Below are 10,872 nucleotides of genomic sequence, written 5' to 3' on the forward strand. Positions count from 1 at the left end.
TCCTCAGCTATGGGCTAGAGACCATGAGCTCAGTTCCGTAGAGAGCACACATGGGAAGGTGCTGAGCACCGTACTTGGCTCACCGCAGCTTTCAGCTCATGGTTGCTTCCCAAGGGGAAGACAGTAGATGTTCTTAGAAGAGAAAGCAGAGGGGCTGGAAGAGATGGCTCAGCGGTTAAGAGTACTGACTGCTCCACCAGAGGACCCAGGCTCAATGCCCAGCACCCATTTGGCAGCTCAAAACTTTCTGTAATCCCAGTTCTGGGAACCCAATACCTGCACACAGACATACATACCAGCAAAACAGCAATAAAAATAAAATAAAGATAAATTATTAAAAAAAGAAGAGAAAGCATGACAGCTTAGAAGATGGGTCCCATAGCTCTCACCTGCGGCATTCCGTCCACAGCATCACCTCTCCTCAGCCCTGGTTCCAGGACTCTCTTGTTCATACACTGAACTGGCCAGATGTCTCATCAAACTTCCTAGGCATTGGGTCAGCAGTTTCCAGAGTAGAGATGAGCCCTGGAGGCTCAGGTTCCTTGTACCTGCTGAGGAGATGTGTGAATCAAATACTCCCCTCCCTCTCCACCAATTCAGGCAACTAGAAGGGAAGCCTCCATTTCTACCCGGCCTGGAAAAGACACGTCCTCCTAAACACGGCTCTAGCTGTCACATGGGTCAGGACTTGACTTTGAGTTATTTTGCCTAGAGTTGAGGCTATGTAAGCAGAAAGAGCTCCTGACTAGGGAGTTGGAGAGTGTCTGCTGAGGCTCTGTTGGGTTAAGGGTTACTAACTGTCCTATTTTGTCCAGGACAAAAAGTTTCCTGTGTCACACATTAAAATCACAGCAGTCGAGGAACCTGGGACAGTTGGTCACCAAGATCATATCTTCTGGCCTCACTCAAGATTCTCTTATGTTTACTCAAACTACAAACCCTGCCTTCCAGCCACTTGCAGGCTTGCATCCCCCTCCCCCAGAATGTTGTTCATCAAAAGAGACAAGGCCGGAGAGGGCAAGAAGGTGGCCGGACTCCCACGCCTACTTAACAAGGAGGCTGAAGTCTGGGTTCTGATGACAGGCCCCTTTGAAGAACTGATGCAGACTGGGCCTTCCCAGGGTGTAGGGCTGTGGGGGTGAGTCTCCACATACCCACTTGTCCAACGGGGCTTCTGTTTTATGAGGCCAGGGTATGTTCACGGGAAGCTAAATAACAGGCTAATGAGAGGTTTTGATAGAAAGTGGAATTAACTTTAATGAGGAGAAAACACTTTGTAAGGGCCGACCAACGCCCACTGGGGCAGAGGTATAAAGTCAGGCTAGGGAGCTGCTTCTCTGTGTTGGGGTGTCAACTCTCAGAGATCTACTGCTTACTGGGCTGCTGTGGCCATGGCTTCCAAATGCTTCAAGGCCAGCTTCTCCTCGGGATCCCTCAAGAGCCCAAGTAAATCCGGAGGGGGCTCCACGCGAACGTCCTCCATGTATTCCAGCAGCTCTTGCAAACTGCCTAGTCTTTCCCGGGGAAGCCGGAGTTTCTCCGTGTGTTCTGCTGGCCTGGGTAGAAACAGTTACAGGGTTTCTAGCTGCCTGCCTGCTCTGGGCCTCCCCTCGGGAGGTTTTTCTACCAGCTACAGCATCGGGGGAGGTTGGTTTGGGGAGGGCATCCTCACTGGCAATGAGAAGGAGACCATGCAGGTCCTGAATGACCGCCTGGCCAGCTACCTGGAGAAGGTGCGCCAGCTGGAGCAGGAGAATGCCAGCTTGGAGAGCCGCATTCGCGAGTGGTGTGAGCAGCAGGTGCCCTATATGTGCCCCGATTACCAGTCTTACTTCCGAACCATGGAGGAGCTCCAGAAGAAGGTGAGTGATTTGGAGTGATTTTAGGTCTAGAAGCCAGGATGTGTGTCATAGTAGCCTGGATCCCACAGGGAACTTTTGGAGGAAACAAAGCTTTTTTATATCTGTGGCTTCTTCTGTTCTCTCCGATGATCTTAGCCCAGTCTATCAGATGAGAACACTCAAAGCCAGGCTGGTGAAGTGACCCAGATGGCAATTAGCAGACTCAGAACTTGAACACAGGCTGTATTAACTAAGTGGCTGTGTGACCTTCGGTACCACTGTCCACTATTCTGAATTTGAATGTCCTCATCCTAAAAAGGCAAATTGCTTGGATTTGGTGTACTTAGTGAAGCTCCGTTTCTGCACCTGTAAAGTGGAGAAGATGCCTTCTCTGGAAGTCCTCGGGCTCAGCTGGATCCCGAGAGAGAGCGTTTGTCACCAGATAACTGAGCATAGCTGTTAGCAGCAACCTGCCTTGGGCCCACAGCAGGCCTTGGGGACAGGAAGGCAGGAGGAAGTTTCATCTCCTCAAGCTGTAGCATCCTGTAGCATGCCTTTGTCTTGTCTCTAGCCCTTGGCTGCATATCATAGGCACACCACACTGCAAGGGATCTTGAGGGTCTACTGTCTGACACCGGCTCTCATCTCTTACGGAGCCCCACACTGTTGAGATCCAGGGATGGAAATGTACCTCCTTCCACAGGCAGCTCTTGTCAGACTCAGGGGGACGCTGTCACCAACTGAACATCCCTTCTTATGTGAAATCACTTCCTTATGTCCCCAGACTCTTTGCAGCAAGGCAGAGAACGCCAGGTTGGTGGTGCAGATCGACAACGCCAAGCTGGCCGCCGATGACTTCAGGACCAAGTGAGTGGCCTTGCTTGTCCCCGGGCTGGGGCTGATACAGTTGAATGCTGGGGATGGTTGGTCTCAGGGTTCAACTGCACTCAGAACTTATAGCACCAGGTCAGTCTGGGGTGGGGCTTGACTTCCCTGCAAATGGGATCACAGGTCTGGGTGCCTTGCTCTATGTCTTCAGGTATGAGACAGAGGTTTCTCTGCGGCAGTTGGTGGAGGCTGACATCAATGGCCTCCGCAGGATCCTCGACGACCTGACTCTGTGCAAGGCTGACTTGGAAGCACAGGTGGAGTCTCTGAAGGAAGAGTTGCTCTGCCTCAAGAAGAACCATGAGGAGGTGAGCATGGGGGAGGAGGTGAGCATGGGGGACCAAGTGAGGTTAGGGAAGAGGGTTAGCACGTGGACCGGATGCGAATGGGGGCGGGCGGAGAAGGTATTCATGGAGGACCAGGTGATGACGGGGAAAAGGTGAGCACGGAGGAGCCAATGACAATGCGGAGAGGTGAGCAGAAGAACAGCTGAGGATGGGAAGGATGGGGAATAGGTGAACATGGGGGAGCAGGGGGGCGGGAGAGAAGAGCAAGTGGGAGGAGGCGATGTAAGAAGAGCATGGGAAGGGAGAGGTGAGTCCGGGCGATGCAGTCACCGAGGAACGGACCCTCATCTGTGTCATAGGAAGTGAACTCACTGCGCTGCCAGCTTGGTGATCGGCTCAATGTTGAGGTGGACGCAGCTCCACCTGTGGATCTGAACCGTGTCCTGGAGGAGATGAGGTGCCAGTATGAGACCTTGGTGGAGAACAACCGGAGGGACGCAGAAGACTGGTATGACACCCAGGTAGGTACCCGGAAGCGGCCAGCAGAGCAGAGGTGCAGTCATCTAAAAGTATCCCTGGGGCTCTGAGCCAGAAGCCAGAGATGGAGGGCTTTACCTCGGTTTTGACTCCATCTTGTAATCATGCGGTCTCCCCAGCACGCACGACATCAATGGGTTGGAGTGGGTAATCTGGAAGGTGTTCCCTGACTATCATACTCATGGTTCCAAGTGATCTCTGTGACCTTTGAAGCTGAGACCTCAGGGTTCCTAACCAGACCCCGTGTGCGTGTGTGTTGCAGACTGAAGAACTGAATCAGCAGGTCGTGTCCAGTTCGGAGCAGCTGCAGTCCTGCCAGGCGGACATCATTGAGTTGAGACGCACAGTCAACTCCTTAGAGATCGAGTTGCAGGCCCAGCAGAGCATGGTAAGCATGGGGGTGGGGCAGAACTGCTGACCCGAGCTCGGAGGCACACAACCCCCACATTCCACATGTTGGCCATACACACCGATTCCAAGAGTTCAAATTCTTAGCTCAGAGCTTCCCTGTGAAGAGAAGAGGGCATGAAGTCAGACACACACCACAACTGCCCTTGGGGTGAAAGATAAGAGGGTCTGTAGTACTTGGCACACGCTGGGAGTGAGTCCTCCAGATAAGATCCACCTTCTGTGAAACTGCTGTCCAGAGGTACCAGTAGGAAGAAGATGCTGTCTGGATCAAGGGGCCATAGGAGCTGGGCTAGCTCACCTTGGGTGGTGTTTGACTGTGCTTTCTCCTAGTTCAGTGACTCTCTGAGCTTCCATTCTTTCTTTCTGTTAAACTTATTTTTTATGTATGCATCAAAAATACACAGTCTACCATCAAAGATTATGCCATTCTAAAATAACACAAGTTACTAATAATTTTAGTCATGGTCAGAAGGAAGACCCAATCATTGCAGCATGGAGTAGCTTACATATTAGATGTGAGAATTTATAACACTTTTAATACATCACTCTAGTCATGGTGACCTGTATTTTACTAACTAGGTATATAAATATCATGAATCGGCATGCTATTTACTTTGACCTACAGATGTAACAAAAGTACTATAAAAATACACATGGCTTTTTTAATAGAAATATGTCTGAAAATCCTAACTCCTCCATAAGAAGACACCCCTTCTATTTAAGGGTGTCCTGCTAAAGGCAGGTGCTGCCTACCGTGACAGTGTTAGAGGGGAACACATCTATGACCTTAGCACTTGGGAAGTGGAGCCAGAAAGACCAGGTATTCAAAGCCAGATTTAGCCACATAGTGAGTTCAAGGCCAACCTAGGCTACATGAGACCCTGTAGAAGAAGGAGGAGGAGAGGGAGAAGAAATTATTAATCAATGAAGGCTCTTTGTGATTCAAAATCTTCCTTTGTGATTCAAAATCAGATTTTACACATCGAGAAGGCCCCCATCAAATATCAGTGCCTTAGTCTTGCAATTCCCACAATCCAAAAGTTCCAGATTTTCCAGGAGCATCTCGAGTCTGAAGTCATCTATCATAAAGCTCCTTTCTTTCTTATGATTTATGTGTTTTTATTTTATGTGTGTCTATATTTTATGAGAGTTTTGTTTGCATGTGTGTCTGTGTGTCATGTGTGTGCAATGCCCATGAAGGCCTGAAGGGAACACCAGATCCCTGGGAACTAGAATTACAGACATTTGTAAGTCACCACATGGGTGTTACAAATCAAACCTGGGTCCTCTGGAAGAGCAGCCAGTGCTCTTAGCTGCTGAGCTGCCTCTCCAGCTTGTGCGTTCATTCTTGTATTCCAAAGTCCCACTGACATCTAGGCAGGTCTTCCTCACTAGTTCTCTGGCCTCTAACCTCCTCCCTCAACCCTTGCCTTCCCAGAGAGATGCTTTGGACTCCACCCTGGCAGAGACAGAAGCCCGCTATGGCTCCCAGCTGGCCCAGATGCAATGCATGATTGGCAGTGTGGAGTCCCAGCTTGGTGAGATCCGGGCTGACCTGGAGCGGCAGAACCAGGAGTACCAGGTGCTGCTGGATGTTCGGGCCCGGTTGGAGTGTGAGATCAACACGTACAGGGGCCTGCTGGAGAGCGAGGACAGCAAGTGAGTATGACTGCATGCTCTTACCCCTCCAAAGCTCTGGGGAGACCACAGGGTGCCAAGGAAGAGCATATCCTGAGTCAGGAACCTTAGGGGTTTAGCGCTGGTCTGGGGACAAACTTATTTGTTTGCTCCAGCTGGTTCTGTTTTCTTCTCTGGGTAAATTAAGGAGACACGGTTTAAAAGGTACCATCTGATGATTTGTATGTCTTCGATCTGTTCAGCGTTATCGAAAACAGCAATTGGATTACCATAGTAAGCCAACGCTCTTCTGTTTTCCAGGCTTCCCTGCAACCCGTGTGCCCCAGACTACTCAGCCTCTAAGTCATGCCTCCCCTGCCTTCCTGCGGTCTCCTGCAGCGCTGGAGCAGCTCGTGCAACCAACAGCCCCCGCCCCGTCTGTGTTCCCTGCCCAGGGGGCAGGTTCTGAGAGGGACAGAACCAGACGGTCAAGGCTGTTGCCTTCAGGGTTCTGACGTGGCATCTTGTCAACCCTAACTCTTACAGCCCAAATATCTCCATTCACACTGGACCCAGGATCCAGGCCCTGAGAGGGTCCCTGCAAATCTATGCCTTAAAGCTTCTGAGACCCTGTCAACTAAGTCTGGTTGCTCTTCAGGCCTTGATGTCTCCTCATTTCAATGGGCTTCAGGGTCTGTGTTCTGGGGGCCTGTTCCTTGGTCAGTTTTTCTTTCTGAGTGTGTTCTCGTAGGTTCTGAAATTTAATACAGTGTATCTGAGTCTGAGATAATAAAGCCGTTTGCTCTGGCTCCCAGTGACTGGCTCACATCATATCTGTGTTGGTTTGTGTCCATCTGGGGTTTAGATTGACTGTTGGGCTTGGAGGATGCTTGACCAATAGTGACCCTGGAAATAACAGGGTCCCAAGGCTTCTCATTGGAGGTAGTGAGAGGGCTGCAATGGAGATTTTTTTTTTTTGTGCCTGTGCATGTTTAGGACAGCCTTGGCTGTTATTCTTCGGGCTTCATCCACTTTTTGTTCCACTTTGAAACCGGATCTCTCATTGCCCTGAAACTTGCCTAAGTAGACTGGACTGGCTGACCAGGGAGCTCCAGGGATCTGCCTGTCTCTGCCTCCCAAGCACAGACATTACAAACCTGTGCCACCATACCTGGCTTTTTGTTGAATGTGGTTGTTGGGGATTGAACTCAGGTTGTTGGATCTGCAAGGATCACTTTGCCAACTGAAGGCCTTGCTGGTGAGGCTTCTTTGTTTGGCTTCCTTGATGAAGACCTTTCTGCAAGGTCCCAGCGTGGTGACAATTGTTACCTACTTTGCCTCTTGGTATACATAGCAACCCTTACGGGAGGGGGGTCACAGAATAGGCCTGATAAAGATGAGATAAGAGAAGAGAGAACATTGGGGTCACTTTATTTACCTGTGTGTGCTTCTCACAGCAGTGACATGCGCTTCACACTCAGGGATTTTAGGGTTCTTGCATATTAACTCACCTCTTCGCTTGTAACCCTTCCCTGAAATTCTCCCACTTCAGGAAATCTCAAAATCCCTAGGTTTCATTGCACGTAGGCTGCAGAGATTGAGCCTAAGTTTGTATTTCCACTTGTAGCTCAGAGGCTCTTGACTGCAGAGACCCCTGTGTACTCTTGGCATCTAGTGAGGTTGATGCTCAGATGCAGAAACTCCCAGCATCTCCCCATAAAGCCTGTCATTTGTGTTCAGAATTCTTCCCTCAAAAGACCAAGCCAAGCACCAAGCTCTTCCAAAGCCAATGGGAAGGGGACAAGGGTGATGGTACAGTTTCTAAGCTAGACAAGAAGGCAGACTGTCGCCAGAGGGACATGTGTCTTCAAAGACGATAAAGGTTCCTTAAGTGATGTTAAGAGGATGATCATGGTTCCAAGGTAAAGCTCAGAATGGTGGAAGGTACTGGACTGATTTGGGCCAGAGCTATGTTCCTTCAGGGCATCAGAACAGTTCCTTCTGCTTCTTCCCTGACAGGAGGGCCCAGGCCTTTGGTATCTGCCAGCAACATGGCTCTAGGTAGCCTGCATTACTGTCTTCTTGGTTGAATTTGGTAAAGCTCAGGCATCTGCCTCATTCACTTTATTCTATAAACCCATACTGAGCATTAATATGTGACAGGTCGGATGCTAGGTACCACAGGCAGGGGTCAGTCTACATGGGAGGGATGCCTTGGCATAGGACACCCACTTCTACTTACAACTTCTGTCTGTCTATTTATCTATCTATCCATCCATCTACCTATCTACCACCTATTTATCAATCTGTCTATTCATTCATCCACCCATCTCCTATTGTCTGTCTATCTATCTATCTATCTATCTATCTATCTATCTATCTATCTACCTACCTACCTATCTATATTCATGTAACCCTCTTTCTCACTCTCTATCTGCCTACCCAGCTACCACCTATTTATTTGTCTGTATATCTATCTACCTACCTATATACCATTATCTATTTGTCTGTCTGTCTGTCTGCCTATCTATCTATCTATCTATCTATCTATCTATCTATCTATCTATCTATCATCTATCTCATCTACTTTAGTGATGAGAGAAGCCTGTGCCATTAATGTAAGGAATGTAGATCCAGAACATGGAGTCCGAGGGACCTAGGACTCCAGGTCCACCATGGCCTACCAACTTAACCACTGTGAGAGTGTTGACAGGTCCCTTTCTGAGTCTCAGTTTCCTCTGGGGAAAACAGAGCAGGAGACACTTACTATGCTGTAATGTCCCTAGTACTTTATTGAGCTTACAGCTGGCATCTGGAATGTGACCAACACTGACTTGTTCCTTTAGTTTGATGCTCTGAGGGTGGGCATCTATTTTCCCCTATTAGAATTTTATTTTGAGGCAGCATTTCCAGACAGCAATGCCGTTACCTCAGGCTAGCCAAATATATGAGAACTTACGGGACTGGAAAGATGGCTCAACAGTAAAGAGAGTTTATTGTTCTAGGACTCGAGTTTCATTTTGGTTCCTAACACTCATGTCAGGCAGTTCCCAAGCCTGTAACTCCAGTTCCAGGGGATCTAATGCCCTCTGATCTCCACGGGTACCTCACTCACATGCACACTCTCCCATTACACATGTTAAAACAAATCTGAAAAAACAAAACAAAACAAAACAAATCAAGAAGTCCCATGTATCAGTCTCAGCTTCAGCTCTGACAGTCGTGGTCAGCAGGACAATCCGCTCTCTCGAGCACAGGCTCTAGGGAAGTCTGTTCTGTATAAGTCACGCTTTTCTTCCTGGCAGCCTCAGAATCAAAAGACCCTTGTTGTGTTTTTATTTTTGAGCCCTACAGGTCATTCCAGTATGCAGACAAAGGTGAAAACATCTGGCTGCATGGAGACAGGGTTGTAATTTAAAAGCAAAGGCAAATGATATAAGTAAAGGGAGGGTTCCACGGGATCTCGTGAGCGCCTTCTGGGAGGGAGCTAGGATAGTCTGGAAGGGTCTTTAATTCTGAGGCCACCAGGAAGAAGAGTGTGACTTATACAGAACAGACTTCTCCAGAGCCTGTGCTCGAGAGAACAGATTGTCCTGCTGGCCGCGACTGTCAGAGCTGAAGCTGATACTGATATGCATGATTTCTTGGTTTGCTTTTTTTATTTTTAAAAATATATGTGTAATAGGATAATATGCATGACAATGAGGTACCCGCGGAGGCCAGAGGAGATTGGATCCCCTGGAACTGGAGTTAGAGGCTTGTGAGCTACCTGACATGGGTGTTGGGAACCAAAACAAAACTCCAGCCCTCCGTAAGAAAAATAAACACTCTTTACTGCTGAGCCATCTCTCCAGTTCCATAAGTTTTCATATACGTGGCTAGCCTGAGGTAACTGTGCCTGCCTCAAAAATGAAATTCCAGCAGAGGAAAGCAGCTGCGCACCCTCTGGTGGTAGACGCCTACCGTTTCAGGCAGCTGGCCTTGCTCTCAAGCCTTCTCCATCTGACATCACCAGCTCCTCTAAATTGTCCATTGAGACGATGCTTGGATGTTCTAGGGCTCAAACTGGGAGCTCTTTTCTCTTAGGAGGGGAGGGTCGTGAGAATGGCGGTGGGACCTGTTTTCACCCATGCTAGGCGTGCACTGTAACACTGAGCTGTATTCCCATCCCTTGAGAGGTCATTTAAGTTGGTTTTCACGCAGAAGCTGAGACATGGGGAGACTAAGTGACTTTTAAAGGTCACAGCACACATCGGAAGGCAGGATTTCTAGGTTGAGTTCTTAATCAGTGAGAGGGCTGGGTGGCATTTCCCATTTCCTGGCCAACTCTTCTGAAGGACGTGATTGGAAAGCTAGCACAAGTGCTTATATGCCAACGTTATATTGTGAAGAGAGTGTGGTCCATCTCCAGTGAGAGCTTGATGGGACTTAGAATCGCCTAGGAGACACACCTCTGGACGTGTCTACAGGGTGTTTCTAGAGTTTTGAGTGTGGCGAGAAGACCCACCTTGAACATGTGCAGCACCATTTCATGGTCTAGGGTACTGAACGGAGTTAAAAGGACGCCAGCTGAGCACCAGCATTCATGTCTCTCCGTTTCTCGACGGAATGCAGTGTGGCCAGCTGCCCCAAGCCCCGGCTGCCATGCCTTCTTTGCCATGATGAACTGTGGTCCCTCCGACTGCAAGCCTTCCTTCTTTGAGTTGTATTTTTCAGGTAGTTTGTCATAGCAACAAGAAAAGGAACTAAGACAGGAGTGAATCCCAAAGTGGTGCTATGCCATGCCAGGTGTCAGTGCACAGCTTTCACAGCGGGGACTGAAAACTATTAGCTCATCATGTCGCTTTAAGGCGGTGGTTCTCAACATGTGGCTTGTGACCCTCTTGGGGGTCAAACAATCCTTTCACAGGGGTCACGTATCAGATATCCTGTGTATCGGATATTTACATTATGATTCACAACAGTAGCAAAACTACAGATATGAAATAATAATGAAAAATAATTTTATGTCTGGGGGTCACCTTAGTATGAGGAACTGTATGAAAGGGTCACAGCATCTGGGAGGTTGAGAACCCCTGCTTTAAGGGGTTGCTCAAGCCTTGTAACTAGGGACACCTGCTCCCTGTCTACTGGCTTAGCACAGAGCATTCCTCTTCAAAGACCTGATTCACAGGGCTTCCACGCGCTGGGATCCCGTTGAGCCTTCCCTGTGCATCACTACAGAGAGTGAAAGGAGAGCCTGCTCTAGTTATTCAGCCTCAGTCTTAACAGACAGTAGCTGCACACTGCAT

The 10,872-nt window shown here is 48.8% G+C and overlaps 1 protein-coding gene across 1 annotated transcript; it reads left to right on the plus strand.

Annotated features, from left to right (window-relative positions):
• The first annotated feature begins 1,391 nt into the window (after window positions 1–1,391).
• Window positions 1,392–6,050, plus strand: Krt35 (keratin 35). The gene is made up of 7 exons (XM_075990773.1): window positions 1,392–1,862; window positions 2,626–2,708; window positions 2,881–3,037; window positions 3,376–3,537; window positions 3,816–3,941; window positions 5,403–5,623; window positions 5,903–6,050. The coding sequence occupies exons 1-7, from the start codon at window positions 1,392–1,394 to the stop codon at window positions 6,048–6,050; spliced, it is 1,368 nt and encodes a 455-aa protein (XP_075846888.1).
• Window positions 6,051–10,872: the final 4,822 nt, after the last annotated feature.

Source organism: Microtus pennsylvanicus, chromosome 11 (assembly GCF_037038515.1).
Source record: "Microtus pennsylvanicus isolate mMicPen1 chromosome 11, mMicPen1.hap1, whole genome shotgun sequence".
Lineage (NCBI taxonomy): Eukaryota > Metazoa > Chordata > Mammalia > Rodentia > Cricetidae > Microtus > Microtus pennsylvanicus.

Excerpts from the sequence above, each read along its gene's own strand:
- Krt35 (XM_075990773.1), top strand. The coding sequence starts at position 1,392 with ATGGCTTCCAAATGCTTCAAGGCCAGCTTCTCCTCGGGATCCCTCAAG. Across the intron at positions 3,038-3,375 it reads TCAAGAAGAACCATGAGGAG|GAAGTGAACTCACTGCGCTG; the intron begins GTGAGCATGGGG and ends TCTGTGTCATAG. Across the intron at positions 5,624-5,902 it reads CTGGAGAGCGAGGACAGCAA|GCTTCCCTGCAACCCGTGTG; the intron begins GTGAGTATGACT and ends TCTGTTTTCCAG.